Genomic DNA, 19,575 nt, shown 5'->3' with positions numbered 1-19,575 from the left:
GCAACTATAGGCCGGTGAGTCTGACTTCTATACCAGGAAAGATCTTTGAACAAATTATTAAACAACATGTATGTCAATACCTGGATAAGAATGAAGTGATTAAACAGAGTCAGCATGGGTTTGTAACTAATAAGTCATGTCAGACTAACTTAATTTCCTTCTATGATGGAATCTCTGATTGGGTGGATCAAGGAAATGCTGTAGATATAGTATATCTTGACTTCAGCAAAGCATTTGACAAAGTCTCTCATACAATCCTTATTGAAAAAATGACTAAGTATGGAATGGACAAGGCAACTGTTAGGTGGATTCATAACTGGCTTAGTGATCGGACCCAAAGAGTGGTCGTAAATGGCTGCACATCCAGTTGGAAGAATGTCTCAAGTGGTGTACCACAGGGTTCTGTCCTGGGCCCTGTATTGTTCAACATCTTTATCAACGATTTAGATGAAGGAATTGAGGGTAAACTGATTAAATTTGCTGATGACACAAAGCTAGGAGGGATAGCTAATACTAGAGAAGAGAGAGAGGATTCAAAAAGATATAAATAAACTGGAGAACTGGGCAGCAACTAACAGAATGGTTTTTAACAGGGAGAAATGCAAAGTACTACATCTGGGCAATAAAAATGAAAAAAGCATATACAGAATGGGAGGAATAGGGCTAAGTGACAGCACATGTGAAAAAGACGGGTATACTAATAGATCACAGACTGAATATGAGTCAACAGTGTGATGCAGCAGCAAAAAAGGCAAATGCAATTCTAGGATGTATTAACAGAAGCATACAGTCTAGATCACGTGAAGTCATTATTTCCCTCTACTCCTCTTTGGTCAGACCTCATCTGGAATATTGTGTCCAGTTTTGGGCACCACATTTTAAAAAAGACATCAACAAACTGGAGCAAGTTCAGAAAAGAGCGACCAGAATGGTGACCGGTCTGCAAACCCTGTCTTATGAGGAAAGGTTGCAGGATTTGGGAATGTTTAGTTTGCAAAAGAGAAGACTGAGAGGAGACTTAATAGCTGTCTACAAATATCTAAAGGGATGTCACATTGTAGAAGGATCAACTTTATTCTCATTTGCACAAGGAAAGACTAGAAGCAATGGGATGAAACTGAATGGGAGGAGACACAGATTAGATATTAGAAAAAACTTTTTGACAGTTAGAGTGATCAATGAGTGGAACAGGCTGCCATGAGAAGTGGTGAGTTCTCCTTCAATGGAAGTCTTCAAACAGAGGCTGGACAGACATCTGACTGGGATGATTTAGCTAATCCTGCTTTGAGCAGGGGGTTGGACCAGATGACCCAGGAGGTCCCTTCCAACTCTACGATTCTATGATTCTATGATTCTATGATTCTATGATCGAAATGCCTTTTTGGAGTACAGAGGATTTCATTTTTGGGATTTATTTTGTCTCCGTCAACTATTGAAATGGACCCGGCCAAGGTACAGGCCATTTATGATTGGGTTCAGCCCACTTCTTTGAAGGCCCTCCAGAAGTTTTTGGGTTTTGCTAATTTTTATCGGAAATTTATAGCAAAATTTTCTAGTATTGCCAAGCCATTGACTGATCTGACTAAGAAGGGTGCTGATGTGTTGAATTGGTCTCCTGAGGCTGTTGCTTCCTTTCAGGAGCTGAAGCGAAGATTTACCTCCGCCCCGGTTTTGCGGCAACCTGATGTCTCACTCCCGTTCCAGGTAGAGGTGGATGCTTCTGAGATTGGTGCAGGAGCTGTTTTGTCCCAAAAGGATCCTGTAACATCTAAAATGAATCCCTGTGCTTTCTTTTCCCGAAAGTTCTCTCCATCTGAACGTAACTATGATGTGGGGAATAGGGAACTGTTGGCCATGAAATGGGCATTTGAGGAGTGGAGACATTGGTTGGAGGGAGCTAAACATCAAGTTGTGGTCCTCACTGACCAAAAGAATTTGATTTACCTAGAGTCGGCTAAACGCTTGAACCCTAGACAGGCTAGGTTGGCCTTGTTTTTTACACGTTTTGATTTTGTGGTCTCTTTTCTTCCTGGAACTAAGAATGTCAAGGCAGACGCCCTCTCTAGGAGCTTCTTTGCTGATTCTCCTGTGGTGACCAAGCCTGCTACCATCTTAGGCGAAGGGGTAGTTCTTTCTGCCATCTCGCCCGATTTGAGACTTGCTCTGCAAGAGTTCCAGGAGGACAAACCTGAGCGTTGTCCCAGTGGAAAGTTGTATGTTCCTGACCAGTGGAAGAAGAGAGTGATGTCTGAAGTTCATTGCTCTGCATTGGCTGGTCATCCAGGTATTTTTGGTACTAGAGATCTGGTGAGTCACTCTTTTTGGTGGCCCACCTTGTCTCATGATGTCAGGAATTTTGTGCAGTCCTGTGGGACTTGCTCCCGGTCTAAACCTTGTTATCACTCTAGTGGGTTGTTGATGCCTTTGCCAGTCCCCAGGAGGCCATGGACCCATATTTCTATGGATTTCATCTCTGATATGCCAGCCTCTCAAAGAATGACTGTTATTTGGGTGATTTGTGATAGGTTCTCTAAGATGGTTCATCTTGTACCACTCCCTAAGTTGCCGTCTTCCTCTGAGTTGGTGCCCCTGTTTTTGCAACAGGTGGTTCGCTTGCACGGGATTCCTGAGAACATTGTATCTGACAGAGGAGTTCAGTTTGTGTCTAGATTTTGGAGGACTTTCTGTTCCAAGCTGGGAATTCAGTTGTCCTTCTCCTCTTCTTTTCACCCTCAGACCAATGGGCAGACAGAGAGAACAAACCAGACCTTGGAGTCGTATTTGAGATGTTTTATTTCCACTGATCAGGATGATTGGGTTTCATTTTTGCCCTTGGCCGAATTTGCTTTAAATAATAGAGCTAGTTCTGCCACTTTGATGTCACCTTTTTTTTGTAACTTTGGGTTTCATCCTCGATTTTCTTCAGGGCAGGTGGAGCCTTCTGCCTGCCCAGGTGTTGACACTGTGGTGGAGAGAATGCACCAGATCTGGGACCAAGTGGTGGATAAGTTATCTCTCTCCCAGGAAAGGCCCAGCGGTTTTCCAATCGACATAGGACCATTGGTCCCCAGTTTAAGATTGGTGATATGGTGTGGTTATCATCAAAAAATATTGCTATGAAGGTGGCTTCTCCTAAGTTTAAGCCTAGATTTATTGGACCTTACAAGATTTTGGAGATTATTAATCCGGTCTCTTTTCGTTTGGCTCTTCCTGTCACATTTAAAATCCATAATGTGTCCATAAGTCCTTGTTGAAGAGGTTTGTTGAACCAGTTGTTCCTGGGGTGGCACCTCCGGACCCTGTATTGGTTGAAGGTAACATGGAATATGAGGTAGAGAAAATACTGGATTCCCGTCTGGCTAGACGGAGACTCCAGTATTTGGTTAAGTGGAATGGTTATGGTCAGGAGGATAATTCCTGGGTCTCTGCCTCTGATATTCATGCCAAAAGATTGGTGCGTGCCTTTCATCGGGCTCACCCTGATCGCCCTGGTGGCGTGGTTGAGGGTTCGGTGACCCCTCCTCAAGGGGAGGTACTGTTGTGAGTTCATTTTCCCCTTTGTCACTGAGGTCTGGTGAACTCCCTATTCTGGTAAAGGAAGGTAATGAGCCTGATTATCAGGCACCTGAGCCTAATGATGATGACTGGCTGAGTGGAGTCACGGACTGGATATAAGGCTGCCGACGCCCTTCTGCCCTGCGGGTGATTTCTCTGTGGACTTCTAGGAGACCAGTCTGATTCCTGCTCCTCTAAAGCTAAGTTTTCTGCTTTGCCTTTTAGCATTTGTGTTTTGTTTTTGTTTGCCTTGCTTTTCTGGATTCTGCCATTCCCTGCTGGGGTGAGCTGAATCTCCTTTTGCCGGTTGCTCTGTCTTCAGAATATTCCTGAGTACTGACATAGTCTTTTTGAAGCCTAGCGTCTTCAGGGTCTTTTTCACTGTCAGTCTGTTGGCTCTTATTTTCATAGGGTTTTTCACGGATTGCAGACAGCAGCCTTCCTGTCCTTTCCTATCTAGTTAGCTTGGGCCCCGTCTTTGCTCAGTCTATCTTTCTGTCTGTGTTGTGTTCTTTCTTCTTGCTTCACCGTCATTATATGTGGGGGGCTGCCTTTTGCTTTGGGGTCTGCTCTGGGGCAGTTTAGATTTCCCTTTCTGTCTTTAGGCTATTTAGTCCTCCGGCTGTGATCGAGGGGTCTAGGGCATCGTAGGAACCCCCCACGGCTACTGCTAGTTGTGTTGATAGGTTCAGGGGTCTGCAATCCGATAGCTGCCAACCTCTCTGGTTTTCTGGACTTAGCTAGCATTTCTGTTTTTGCCTCCTACGGTGACTCAATCATAACACGTGGCAGTCCCGGTAGGGAAGGTTCAGAGCACTGAAGTCTCCGTGAGTGCAGTGGCAGAGCCCCAATGGGTAGAAGAAATGAGGAGAGAGCTCCAAGTCATAAAGGGCGAGTTGGCCAAAGTTAAGAGAAAGACGGAGGCTGCGTCAAACCGGTCAGGAGCAGGAGATGGGGTAGAGTCCCACCATGAACCCCGTAGAAACCGTCAACAATGACCCCTCACACGCTATGAATGCGGAGAGCGGGGACATTTTGCACAGGAGTGTCCGCAGTGAGGGAGGAACCAATCTCGCCGCCCGTTAAACTAGAGGGCTCCGAGCAGGGGGAATGCCGCTCGGAGCCAGAGCTGAAGCAGGGGAGTAGTGGAAGTCCCGAGGATCTAGTGTCAACGTGTCCTGTGATCTGGGGGGAGTTTGAAGGGAGCAGCGGACACACGGTCAAGCTAGGGATGAATGTTCTGAAGTAATTCACAATCTATTCATTGTAGTTTGGATTCTGTCTAGTATTTGTTAATAAAAGTGAAGTTTTTACTTTTCTATATGTGGAATCAGTGTATTTTTTGTCCATTGACATAGAAACTTGTTTAAATACTTATCAGCATTTCACTGCCAGAAACTGTACCCGAAAAGCAGCCAAAATGACCACTTCTGAGCCAAATCACGACACTTTCATGGATTGGTTCCCTGCATAGCAAGGCATCACCGAGCCTGAGACAAGCACGATGGCGTTCAATGAAGCACAAAAAGTCCACACATTCCAAGGGCATAGAAATTCCTCATAGTAGTCAATATGTGAAAAATCAATTCTTTATCACATACATGTGATAGTTTCAACTTGACTCTCAACAGAGAATAAGTAACTTTGTAACATATCTTATCAGAGAAAGTTTCTCCTCCTGGACTGAGTTAGATGACAGTTGGTACTTTCAAAGTTCAGTGGAGGGAGGAGCTTGTGGTAGACGCAGACATTCTGCTGCAAGTTCTCCTGAAAAGACAGTTACAGTTCTCCATAGAACTTTATGAGCACCAACTGTCATCTCCTATCTCAGTAATGGAAAAGTCTGTATTCAACAAAAACAGACTTCTCTTTGTGAATTGAGAATTACTGATCAGTCCAGGAGGAGAAATAAGTGGATTTCTATAACAGGATATGAAGAAATAAGTGGATATCTATAATAGGATATATTACCAAGTTTTTTTATTTTCATGTGTGCTGATATAGAAGAAAAACTAACAAAAAAAACAGTTACTCTTTAAGTGCATTCAATGATGCATAAAGTTATACGTGTTCTGCTCATAACAATGTTTTGCCTGGGATTTCATGTAATATATATGTTGGTAAAGGCAATCCAAGAAGAAGGGCAGAGGACCCAAACAAGGAGGAAAGGGCAATAATTATTCTTGTGACATAAATTCAATATTTTAGTAGCAGTCCTTACTGTAGTTGCATAGTTCCACTTACTGACCACTGGATGGCGCTCACACTGTATATTCTAACCTTTAACATCAGTGATCTCTCATCTATGGATTTGTTTTTGCTTTTTCCAAATAATTAAGACAATTGTAATAATTTCAGTTGTAGTCTTTATTATGTACAGCCCTGATCCATGTATGCAGTAATTACAGAGGGATTGCGATATGAAATATAATATACAGTAATTAGGTATATACTGTAGTAACAGTGGGAAGAGAAGGGTAGTGGGCTGTACAGTGTGGCTGATCAGGAGGATGAGCACACTTGGGAGGGATTGTAGGAAACTGAAGGAGGATCAGCACAAAGCAGATTGGTGTTTGCTGGGAGCATCTCTGACTCATAGACCTGAGCTTCATAGAGAAGGAGCTCACCTGGTATCCAGGCACCTGAGGACCTCTGCACTGATTACACAATGGATGGTCAGGAGATGTCTTCTCCTTCCAGGACTGACTCTTCAGAAGAGATCAGCTCATCCCTGCACATGACCAAAGGCATGTCCATCTTCCTGGATGTAAGTATGAATGGAGCTCTGCGGTCTTCTTATTACTCTCTGAGACTCTTTGCTGGTCAGAGAGCAAGATGAAAGGTATTGTCCATTTCTTCTTAATATTAAAACTTTTGAGCTGTCATTCCAGCATCCTATGTAATGGAGACATCACCTAGGAAGCAGTAATACCCTAATGTATCAGTATTCATAGAAAGAGAGAGAGAGGTAGATATGAAATGGATAGATAGATAGATAGATAGATAGATAGATAGATAGATAGATAGATAGATAGATAGATAGATATATGATATAGATAGATTGATAAATAAATGGATAGATAACAGATAATAGAGATATAGATACATAGATTATATAGATAGATGATTGATAGATGATAGATATGAGATAGATAGATAGATAGATAGATAGATAGATAGATAGATAGATAGATAGCTAAATAGATAATAGATAGATAGATAGATAGATAGATAGATAGATAGATAGATAGATAGATAGATCAGGGTCAGCACTAATACGCTGCACCTGGTCCCTGATGTCACATACATTCCCATATGACATTTCCCCCCAGGTTGTTATGTAATATGTTGAGAAATACAGATGCTAATAACATTTACAGAAACTAACATCAAATATTTAAAAATAAATATAAATAGGAGGTAATGTTATGAAATGTCACATAAAACAAAATCAAAACAATCTGACTATCGATGTCATTTATTGCCAGTAATGATATCATTCTTCACCCTGCGATCCACTTACACAATATTCTCCAACCTATTTTATTGAATATTACGAGCCTTCTGGCCTCTGAAGTGCCGGCATTCAGCTTCTATATTGATTACTTATAAATTAAGAACACTGTAAAGTGGGGTGAATTATAGGTAAGGTATCTTCCTTCTCAACGCGTGCAGTAATTCTTTAGCTACTGAAAATAATGAAAATGCTGGAGGTGAGGAATAATGAGAAAGTGATTTATTGTATATACTGAGAAACCTCCAAAATCCATCCTCTTCTGTTTAGACCTGACTTTGATAGATTTTCAATTTTTCAGTTCCGATGTAAGTTTGCAATATTGGTGTTTTGTTTGAAAGACCAAAATCTAAAAACCCTATTAGTGGAATTTTGATTGGTCTCAAATACGTTTCACTGTCATGTTTCACCATATATTGGATGGGGCGGCATGGTGGCTCAGTGGTTAGCATTGCAGCGCTGGGGTCCTGGGTTCCAAGGACAACATCTGTAAGGAGTTTGTATGTTCTCCCCGTGTTTGCGTGGGCTTCCTCCGGGTTCTCCGGTTTCCTCCCACACTCCAAAGACATACTGATAGGGAATTTAGATTGTGAGCCCCATTGGGGACAGTGATGATAATGTGTGCAAACTGTAAAGCGCTGCAGAATATGTTAGTGCTATATAAAAATAAAGATTATTATTTATTATTATGATAGATTGATAGATATGAGATAAATAGATAGGTAGATAGATAGAAGTCTTACAATGGAGGTTTGCTGTCACTGCATCCCAACATATATATAGTTATGATACATTAATGCCAGATGTATGCGACAGGCAAAGGTATTCAAACCAAGTATGTGATACGCAGCTGACATACACACTAATAAACTCTCCTAATATATGTGCCAACATCCCCATAGATTTTAGGGGTTCTACCATTTGAACATACTTTGCCTAAGCCAGTACGAGCAAAGATAAGGAACTTTAAAATATATCTTATCAGAGAATACTTCTACTCCAAAACACATACAGTTGCCTCTCACAAGATTAGAATATCATCAAAAAGTTAATTTATTTCAGTTCTTCAATACAAAAAGTGAATCTCATATATTATATAGAGTGATTACACACAGAGTGATCTATTTCACATGTTTATTTCTGTTAATGTTGATGATCATGGCTTACAGCCAATGAAAATCCAAAGGTCATTATCTCAGTAAATTAGAATAATTAACAAAAAACACCTGCAAAGGCTTCCTAAGTGTTTAAAAAGGGACCTTTAGTCTGTTTCTGTAGGCTCCATAATCATGGGGAAGACTGCTGACTTGACAGATGTCCAGAAGGCAGTCATTGACACACTCCACAAGGAGGGTAAGCCACAAAAGGTCATTGCTAAAGAATCTGGCTGTTCACTGAGTGCTGTATCCAAGCATATTAATGGAAAGTTGATTGTATGGAAAAAGTGTGGTAGAAAAAGGTGCACAAGCAACCGAGATAATCGCAGCCTTGAAAGGATTGTTAAGAAAAGGCCATTCAAGAATTTGGGGGAGTGTCACAAGGCGTGGACTGCTGCTGAAGTCATTGCTTCAAGAGCCACCACACACAGATGTATCCAGGACATGGGCTACACGTGTTGTATTCCTTGTGTCAACCCACTCATGACCAATAGACAACGCCAGAAGCGTCTTACCTGCTGGGCCAAGGAGAAAAAGAACTGGACTGTTGCTCAGTGGTCCAAGGTGTTGTTTTCAGATGAAAGTAAATTTTGCATTTCATTTGGAAATTAAGGTCCCAGAGTCTGGAGGAAGAGTGGGGAGGCCACAATCCAAGCTGCTGGAGGTCTAGTGTGAAGTTTCCACAATCACTGATGGTTTTGTGAGCCATGTCATCTGCTGGTGTAGGTCCACTGTGCTTTATCAAGACCAAAGTCAGCGCAGCCATCGACCAGGAAATTTTAGAGCACTTCATGCTTCCCTCTGCCGACAAGCTTTTGGAGATGGAAAGTTCATTGTCCACACAGCTAAAGTACAAATACCTGGTTTAAAAACATTCACTGTGCTTGATTGGCCAGCAAACTCACCTGACTTTAACCTCATAGAGAATGTATGGGGTATTGTCAAGAGGAAGATGAGAGACACCGGACCCAACAATGCAGATGATCTGAAGGCTGCTATCAAAGCAACCTGGACTTCCATAACACCTCAGCAGTGCCACAGACTGTTCGCCTCCATGCCACGCCACGTTGATGCAGTAATTGATGCAAAAGGAGCCCCGACCAAGTACTGAGTGCATTTACTGAACATACATTTCAGTAGACCAACATTGCAGATTTAAAATCATTTTTCAAGCTGGTGTTATAAAGTATTCTAATTTACTGAGATAATGACTTTTGGGTCTTCATTGGCTGTAAGCCATAATCATCAACATTAACAGAAATAAACACGTGAAATAGATCACTCTGTGTGTAATGACTCTATATAATATATGAGATTCACTTTTTGTATTGAAGAACTGAAATAAATTAACTTTTGGATGATATTCTAATTGTGTGAGAAGCACCTGTATGTGCATATATATATATATATATATATATATATATATATACACACACACACGCATCATCCCCATCTGCCTCTTGAGATGACCATTTACTCTGAAAAATAGCTAAAATCTGCCTTGATCACTGAAGGATCAGATTCTGTTTTGGTCAAATCAAGAAAGACTATCAGGTCACTGAGGGATCAGATTCCTGCTGTCCATTGAAGTCAATGGAGAGGTGGAGAGGACAGGAGGAGGAAAAAGCAGAGTGTGTGAAAAACAGAGGAAGATACATAGCCCCATGTTGCTGATATCTATTAATGGTTTTATCTCACCAGAGAGCTGGATTCACAGCTATGCTGCTCATTAGTGGTGTATAATGGCCTCCATGTTGCTGCTGCTTCTGAACATAACAAGTGCTACGTAGACACAGGAGATCAGGAATCTCTCATATTTGTGTGTACTGTGTAAAGGGAGCATCATAGCTGTTAATTTCCACCCACTAGCACAGAGACAACTGGCAATTAGGCGGAGAGCACTAAAATGGCCAGAAATAGCATTATTTCTTATGTACACAGACATGGCAGCTTATTCTGAAAAGCCATCTGAATAACAGGTACAGTACACTTCACGTATATTGCAGGGTATGGGGTGTTTTTGTTTTTAATTCAGGGCTCTACAAACAATCATTAGACGATTTTCATGGATCCCCCTAAATACAGTGTGAACTGAGCCTAAACATGTTATCAGAAAGAAAACGCTTGTCATGCAAACTCCACTAATGACTCGCGTGTATGTAATCGTGTTTACTCTGGGTACTGAGCATCTGGCGTCTTATTTGCCTGCGTTCTCTGCATTGTCAGCTCCAGAGCCATTTCTTCTCTTTTGCTTACTGGTTACATATGTATTTGGTGTTTGTTTGCTCGGTCTCAGCTGCCTGTTCTCCGGCAGTGACATTCTGTTTTAAAACTGTTATGTAATAATTCTTGCTATATATAAAATGTCCCAGCGAGGAATATTTCAGGCTTACTGCAATGGAACTAACGAAAATGAATAATTGTTAAATGAACTATTAGAAGAACAGACTTGATGTTGTGTCTTTGACAATTAGCCCAGAATTGATAAAATGGCTCCAGTCAGGAGAGAAATGGGACCCATTAGGTCTTCTGATGGATTCTCCATGGTGGATACAACTGTAGCTGCGAAAAAGATGAGGAGGTCTTCACAGTTGCTAAAGAAATAGTCTCACCTGGCATTTATAGATCCGCAGTGCTGCTAGCTCAGAAGATCATAATACCAAAGCTGGCAGAATTTGGCAAACATGGGTAATAGGTGAGGGTGCCTGAGGAAGGACGTTCACCTATCATATATTCTTGGAATATCCTGTGGATATGCACGTGACCGACCAATCCATATATGTTTTCTAGCAGGGCGCTGATGGATGTGTCTGGTCACAGGTCCATTTTCCACAGTTCTTGGCCAGCTTCATTCCCCGTTGCTTGTTCTCAGTAGCAAATATAAGAGATACCAGAAATGTTATTATCACCAAGCACAAGCAGTCTAAAAAGTACAACACTGTCTCCAATGACCTTAACATACCTGCTTCAACTGTTGAAGATGTTGTTAAAAATTGTGCAACTCATAAACAGTAAAGAACGTTTCAAAAAGGTCAAGAGTAGAAATGAATGGAGAACTCTACAAAAGTTGGTTAGAAATATGGCAAAGAAACAACGGACAACATTCAAAGAACTTCAGGGCCAAGGATGACACCACTGCAGAAAGGCATTAAAAAGAGCAACTAAGGTTTGGCTTAAGTTACATACCAGAATCCTGTGAAAATGTTCTATGGACGGATGAAAGAACTACATCACAAAACAAACCAGAGTTATGATTATAGACAGCAAAACGAAGCCTGTAAAGAAAAGTGCTGCTAGCTACAGTGATACTTGTTTCATCTCCGTCTGTCTTTGGAAATGACCGCGTGTGTGGTGACGGGTCAGCTTACTAGTGAATGTATTTTAACATGCTATTAAAATTTTCTAATGATATGTAGTTGATATATAGTTTCTTATTTAAAAAAATAGCATTTTAAGTAAAAAACAATCAAGGGTGCAAATAATATTGTCCTCAAATGTTTTGCTTTGAAAATAAAGCAACAAATACCTTGGAATTTCTGCTCTCAATAGTGGTCCCTGTTGGTGATGACTGATGAGCGAACATGATGTGAGCATGCTCAGGTGCTAACCGAGTGTCTTCGGTGTGCTCGAATAATATGTTCGAGTCCCTGCGGCTGCATGTCTTGCAGCTATTCAACAGTGGCAACACAAACAGGGATTGCATAAAAGGTAATCCCTGTGTCATGACTCTGTGGTTGGGTGTTCCTGGACCAGGGGCTTTTTCCTTGTCTCTAGTGCTAGGGGCGCCCTAAGTCACCCTGTTCCTCGGATTACTTCTGATGGTGGAAATGCCAGGGCCACGTACCTTGCCTTAACTCCTGAATCCGCCTTCAGTCTGTACCTTCCCCCCCAGGAAAGAGGGGAGTAGTAGTGTTCCGTAATACACCAACCAAACTAACAAGGTAATACGAGCAGGGATAAAGGAAAATAACAGTCATGCAAATATACTCACATAAACAACAGAGGTAAACAACAGAGAGTGGATGATGGGGTTAGCAAACCCAAAATCTAGCAACAGTCACAGATAAATCCACCAAATGCCTTCCCCAATAACAGCCACCAACAACCTCCAGCCATGCAGCATAAGCTATCTCTCAATCACTGCTGGCCAGGACCCAGTTTATATAGGAGATGGGAGTGGCTAACAGTGCACAGCTGAGAGCCTTAACGCAGGAAAGCTTCCAGGAGCTCTTAACTGAGCAGATTAACCCCTCAACTGTTAAAAGAAACCTACACGGCTTAATATGAAGGTGAAGTGCTTCTAATCAGTGCAGGAGTAGGAGCAATCAGAAGCTGTGCTCTTCTGGATCCTCTCTGTCACGATAAACACGTGACACCCTGCATGTGTTGTGGCTGTCGAACAGTCGTGTGGATCCCTCAGTTATGATTTTGTGACGATGCTCCTCCAAGATGGGGGAACGGAGCCTGAGTACCACTGGCAGTTGGTAACTATAATACTAGGGGATGGGAACAGACATTAGTGATACCACTCAAGCAGTGGAATGAAAAAAAAATGCTGGAGTGGTTCTTTAAAGGGACTCTGTCAGCACAGTATCCTGAGTGTGCAGCTGTAATCACGCTCAGGTACGCTGAGCGACTGCTCGCTCCACTGACACAGTCAGGCTTTCATTCAGCGAATCCACCAAATTTGAAATTCAAAAGATTTGATGATCTCTAATCCTCAGTATTAATTGACAAGCTGTAATTTCAAATATGCTCCATGTACATAAGTGCTGCGATTCATCAGTTTTTTTTTTTTGTCTAGTTTTATGCGTTTTGCACCTATTTCTTTATTCTATTTGTGCCATTTTTTTGCTTTCACCCCTTATTCTATTTGTGGCTTTTTAAAATTTAAAATCGATTTCATATGTGCTTGCCTCCCTTTTCACATTTTGTGGGTTAAATTTAGTGATTCCAGATGTTTTTGGCTAATTTGTTATTTGCATCTCTTTAAAAAGTTGCAAGATTTTGCACAACTCCGCTTTAATATTCCCCTGAAATAACTTTCTGCACCTCAAGAAAAAAATTCAATTTTTTGTGACTGTTCAAAAATAATTAATGACAGGTAAAAGCCTATTTTTACTTTGAACCGAGTGAGCCTTTTCTGATGAATTTTTGCGCAAATAAGGTCAGCAAATGCCACAAGACAAAAAAGAAAGTAGCGGAAAAAACAAGGAAATAATGAAGCGGGGCCAACATTACTAAAAATCTCATACACAACTCAGATATTGCAAATTGTTGAAGATTTTCAAATTTCATCAGCTTTTGCATCCTTATGGGAACTTATCCTAAAGATTCTAGTTGTATAAAAATGGTCCCTGCATAGCTGGATGGCGCGGTCGGGCAGGTGAAAATACAGCCACTGGAGCCTCTTGAATACCTACCTAAACAGCTCCAATGTGAGAGACCACGTTAACAAGTGGCTACACAAAGTCCACTTGATTGGGAGATGCAGTCGCCCGGCACAGGATAATGTGGTGTGTGGCTGGGACAATGGGGTATGTGGCTGTTAGGACCATTTCTGACATGTTCTCATCACCAGGATGCCCAGTGTACAATGATCTCAATTACTTCACCCATGTTACCCTCAAGGCACCCTAGGTCCATACAACTCAGGCCAGGTTCACACCACCAGGTTAATTTGCAGCACAGCAAACCAGTATTGTGATAGGGTTAAGATGTTTAACCTGTAAAATATATATACATTAGTTGTTTGGCTGCAAAATCAGCACAGTCAGCCAACATTCAACTAATATATACAATCGTGTAAGGTAGCGCTGTCATTTAAGTAGGGAATACTCGCTTAGTAGCCACAAAACCAGATCCGGCACGGGTTTTCCATAAACAATCATAGTCCGTGCGGTTTATTTAGCATCATAAACCAAGGCAAGCAACATAAACTTCATAACATCAGCATACCGTCCATGACAGAGATCAGCTCTGTAACTCCTGTGGTCACACAGGTTATGCATACACAGGCTCTTCAGCCTCAGTTATCTCACCTTCGTCAGGGTTTGCTCATGGTTCCTTTATCATGCTGCAGACGTCCATTCCCTCCAGGGAATCATCAGGCACGTGCAGCCATTCAACACAGCCACTTCACATGCTGTTAGCCAGGAGACACTTCTCCCAGCGGGACCTTCCACAACAGACCAACCAGCTCCCTGCATTCACCTCATGTGACCTACCCTGCCCACCTTATATGGTCCATAGCCACGCCCACCGGGTCACATGGCTATGACCTCATCACAGGTCCTTGAACCACTCATACACATTTTACAATATCGTTCTTAACCACGCACCTGGGTGGATTTGTAGGTAACTGATCCCTGACACATTAAAACAGCACCTCAGCAGTATCACTGCTGATCCACACACACATATGTCTCCATCTCAAGGCCACCCACCTTGGGATACATAACGGTCATTCAGTATCCTACACCTATCAGGACACTGGAAATGCTTATACTCTTGTCCTGGGACATCCACACAGTGCCCCTAGTGGACACAGTCATCACTACACCACATACCTCCCCCCTCTGTTCAAACTTGTGGGGTTGAACACACAACATAACCCCAGGATCTTGAGACCGGGCACTCACTACACCTTGCCCCACATGTCGAGAAAACCGTCTCCATCTGTCATCTGGCCTCATCTCTACATTAGGCCTCCCCCGCCCCCAGCTGTCAGAATATCCGCCCTGATCTTTGGCCCTCCAGTCACAGTATGTCTGCGTCATCAGACACTGTTTAGTCACCACACTCCTTTCTCTCACTGACCGGCTCTCCCGGTTGGTGCGGTCATAAGTCTTAATAGAGCCTACTGTCTGGCCTGAGTCTGACCCATTCAGCGTTCACAGGAACTAAGGTCTCTCAGCCTCGTACAGCCCGTCGAACTGCCACTCGCTGACATTCTTCGGCCATCTGACATGTCACTTCTTGGAGGAACCCTTCGGGTCCTTACATCTTGGGATGCAGGCAGCCGCCACCTGGTGTTCCGTACCTCTTTATTGATTCGCCGATGGTCCAGCCTCAACTGCTCAATCTCTTGCAGGTACCCCACTCGATACTCCAAGAGCATCTGAAAATTTCACAGGCTTTCCACGAAGCCAACCACCATGATGGGAATCTTACCCTCTTCACTGGATACCTGGTCTTCATCATCAGGAGGGATCCTCACCACACCGGAGATATTCACAAGGTCTTGCATTACCTTCCTGAATCTTCCAATAATTCTCCCAATCAGACCTTTGGGTACCGGAACTACATCTTTCCGCAAACCCAGCCGATCCATAGCCTCCCTTGCTACCTCTAGGCCTCGAGCAGCTTTCATAATACTCCGCCTAACCAGCTATTTGGTGTGAAGACATTGCAGATGCATGTTTTTCAGGACAGCTACCCGCTTTGCTGTGTTTTCCCTGACTGATACCAACTGCTGAGTCTCAGGCGCCCAGTGCACCTTACACGCTTTGACCGCCTCTTTGAAAGCCTCATGCACACCTTCCTCAGCACAGGCTTCTTGCATGTCTTCTGGTACATCAATCACAAACTTGAAGGTCGTGGCCTTGCTCTCTTCCAGGTCAGGAGGCTCTGGCTTTACCACGGACACTTCCCTCACTACAGTTGACCCGACCGGGTGACTGTCTTCTTCAGCTCTCAGCTCCTCAACTTCTTGAGATCTCATCTCTTCACGACCCTCTGCCAAGACGGGCACCGGCAGCTTCGTCCCACCACCAATTGGACCCGGCCGCTGTTCATCACTGTCCAAGTTCTTCTCCCGCAGAAGACCACTTACAGTTTCTTTGAGCTCCAAGACTTCTTTCTCGAGCTCCTCAACCCTGTGCTCGGCCATTTGTCGCAGGACTCTTTCTCGTTCGAGATGTCCTTCCACTATATCCTTTATTAACTGTATCTCATGATCTTGTTCTCTTTTGGCCAGCACGTGTCGCACCACTACCTCTTTAATTATATTGTCAAAGGGTACAACTGGGTCAGTCCCGTCCGTCGAGTGAACCCTCCAGTTACCGTTTAACCGTGTTTTTACCCCAGTTGTCTTATCTCCCAGCCCACCATCCATCATGTCACGAGACGTCAGGTCCGTAAGTTGGGCAGATGAACTTCTTCCGGTCAGTTCTACCTCTGACCTGTCCACGTCAGGAGCCGTCACCGTCTCAATGTCTGCTGGCCCCACAGTCGAAACGTCTCCATCGTCCGACCATACATCATCAAACAAAACAAAGTCCCGGCCCCTCTCCAAGGCATAGACTAAGTCCCGTGGTATCCCGCCCCCTTGGCGCTCACCACCTTTGGTCCCCTCGAACATTACTCTGTCTACGGCATAGTTCACCATGACCCAGTGTTTACAGCGAACCCTGACGTTTTTCTCGGCCAGAGATAAAACGAGAGGAGTTCCTGTCAGAGTCACCTGACTCTCTGAGTCCAGTCTACCAGAGACTCTTTCCCGATGCAGCATCACGGTACACACCTGTGGCCCGTCATTATCTGGAAAATACATGCCGCACTCCTCAAAAGACATACACACACACTGCGGTTCCCCAGACATACGCACTGAGGCAATCAGTGCTGCCATTTCCTCTTTTGACACAAAGGCCCCTTTCTGGACGACCCCAACTTGGGTCACCACCCCCCTCTGGGACTCCACCCCTTTTTTGGTTAACACCCCGATTTGGGTCACCGCCCCCTCTGGGACTCCACCCCCTTTCGGGATTTTCCCATGTCCATTCTACCGGTCTTCTCAGACCACAGTTCACACCACACAGTTTATGTCTCTTACGATACCACACAAGTCCTTGTTGGCACCACCACAGCTCCTGCTGTCACCGATCTTCAACACCACCGGCTGCCGTTCACACACAGCTGCTGGTGTCACCTTCGTAACCCTGTCGAGTTACCGGAAACCTCTTGTCCCCTTCGTAACCCTGCCGAGTTACAGGAAGCCGCTTGTCCCCTTCTTGACTCCCACTGAGCCACCGCAGGCTGAGTTGAGAAAAGAAAAAAAAACACCACACAAAACTCACGTGTCCTGTCTGTGTGCTATTCAGGACCAGGGGCGGACCTACCGCCCGTGCAGCCCGTGCATTGCACGGGGACCCCGGGGGAGAGGGGGCCCCTCCAGCACTGCATGGCTAATTATTCAAGTCATGCTGTGCTGCGCTGCTGCTGTGTGGGAGAGGAGAGGAGGAGACAGACTGTCTCACTCACTGTGCCTGTGGCGCCGGCTGGACGGTGGCTGCAGCCGCAGGTCAGTCAGTCACTTGGGTGTGTGTATGTGTGTATGATGTATGTGTGTGTGTCTGTGTGTATGTCTGTGTGTATGTATGTGTGTATGTGTGTATGTATGTGTGTATGTCTGCATGTGTGTCTGTGTATGTGTGTATGTCTGTGTGTGTATGTGTATGTTTGTATGTGTGTAAGTCTCTGTGTATGTTTGTATGTGTGTGTATGTCTGTGTGTGTATGTATGTATGTGTGTTTATGTGTGTCTGTATGTATGTATGTGTGTCTGTGTGTATGTATGTGTGTATGTGTGTGTATGTGTGTGTATGTGTGTATGTATGTGTGTATATGTATGTATGTATGTGTGTGTGTCTGTGTGTGTATGTATGTGTGTATGTCTGTGTGTGCATGTATGGGTGTATGCCTGTGTTTGTGTGTATGGGTGTGTGTATGTATGTGTGTGTGTATGTATGTCTGTGTGGATGTATATGTGTATGTCTGTCTGTGTGTATGTCTGTGTGTATGTCTGTGTGTGTATATCTGTGTGTGTGTATGTATGTACGTCTGTATGTCTGTGTGAATGTGTGTGTGTGTCTGTGTGTGTATGTGTAGGTGGAGCCTGGCCCTGGAGGAGATGCGGACATGAGAAGAAGACTGTGATGAGGAGTGAAGGCCATGATGCTCGGGGTGATGGGAGAAGGCCATGAGGGGTAATGGGAGAAGGCCATGAGGGGTGATGGAAAGAAGGCATTGATGGGATCATGGGAGTGATGGGGAGAAGGCAGTGATGGGAGTGATGGAGAGAAGGGAGTGATGGAGAGAAGGCAATGTTGGGAGTGATGGAGAGAAGGGATTGATGGGGAGAAGGCAATGATGGTAGTGATGGGGTGATGGAGCAGGCAATGATGGGGAGAAGGCAATGATGGGAGTGATGGGGTGATGGAGCAAGCAATGATGGAAGTGATGGGGAGAAGGCAATGATAGGAGTGATGGGGTGATGGGGCAGGCAATGATGGGAGTAGGCAATGATGGGAGTGATGGGGAGAAGGCAGTGATGGGGTGATGGAGCAGGCAATGATGGGAGTAGGCAATGATGGGAGTGATGGGGAGAAGGCAGTGATGGGGTGATGGAGAAGGCAATGATGGGAGTGATGGAGAGAAGGCAATGATGGGAGTGATGGGGTGATGGAGCAGGCAATGATGGGAGTGATGGGGAGAAGACAATGATGGGAGTGATGGGGAGAAGGCAATGATGGGGGTGATGGAGAGAAGGCAATGATGGGGGTGATGGAGAGGGCAATGATTGGGTGGGGGGAAGAAATAATGATGGGGGTGGTGGGGGAGAATGCACTGGTGGTGGTGGAAAGGGCAATAATGGGGGTGGTGGAGGAGGAGGAAATGATGGAGGTGGTGGAATGGGCAATGATGGGAGTGGTGGGGGAGAAAGGAAAGATAGTGGTGGAGAAAAGAAAATGATGGAGGTGGTGAAGAGGGCAATGATGGGATGCGAGGGGAGGAGGACAATCAGGGGTGTGGGGGATTGGGATGTTATTAAGGGGGACTTATAATGGCCTTAGGAACAGGGGAAGGTGGAGGAAGACGTTATCGCTTATTATGTATAGCACAGTCCCTTAGTATATAGTGTACTCACTAATTCTGTATAACACCACCCTTAGTTACACAGTTTCCTCTTTTATAATGTATAACATGTCCCTTATTACGTACCATCCTCTCTAGTTATATATGGTGCCATCCCTTATTATATAGCTTCCTCTGCTGTTATGTATAGTGCTGTCTCTTACATAGTGTATTATTGATAATTTTGTTATTTACAGTGCCCCTATATATATTACAGAGTCTCCTTTATTATGTATATTGATGTCCCTTACACAGTGCCCTCTCTTATGTACAGTACCGTCCCTTACATATTGAATTATATAGAGCCCTGGTTTTTATTACATATCGTCCTGTCTTGTTAGCTGTATAATACAATGATGGCTGATGGAGCATGGGAAAGCTTCCTTTCTAATGGAGGAGCAGATGGACTGGTAGTTTGGTCACCGGCTGCTCCATC

The 19,575-nt window shown here is 43.9% G+C and overlaps 1 protein-coding gene across 1 annotated transcript in view; it reads left to right on the top strand.

Annotated features, from left to right (window-relative positions):
* The first annotated feature begins 6,069 nt into the window (after positions 1–6,069).
* Positions 6,070–19,575, top strand: part of NECAB1 (N-terminal EF-hand calcium binding protein 1) — a 299,035-nt gene continuing 285,529 nt past the window's right edge. Inside the window, exon 1 of the mRNA XM_073550518.1 lies at positions 6,070–6,322. Within this exon, the coding sequence (XP_073406619.1) occupies positions 6,224–6,322 (99 nt within the window). The 5' untranslated portion in view covers positions 6,070–6,223. The remainder of the gene's footprint in view (positions 6,323–19,575) is intronic.

The sequence above is a fragment of the Dendrobates tinctorius genome, unplaced genomic scaffold (genome assembly GCF_039654945.1).
Source record: "Dendrobates tinctorius isolate UK_male_01 unplaced genomic scaffold, ASM3965494v1 ptg000165l, whole genome shotgun sequence".
In the NCBI taxonomy this organism is placed as follows: Eukaryota; Metazoa; Chordata; class Amphibia; order Anura; family Dendrobatidae; genus Dendrobates; species Dendrobates tinctorius.
This window is presented reverse-complemented; position numbering and strand designations above follow the sequence as displayed.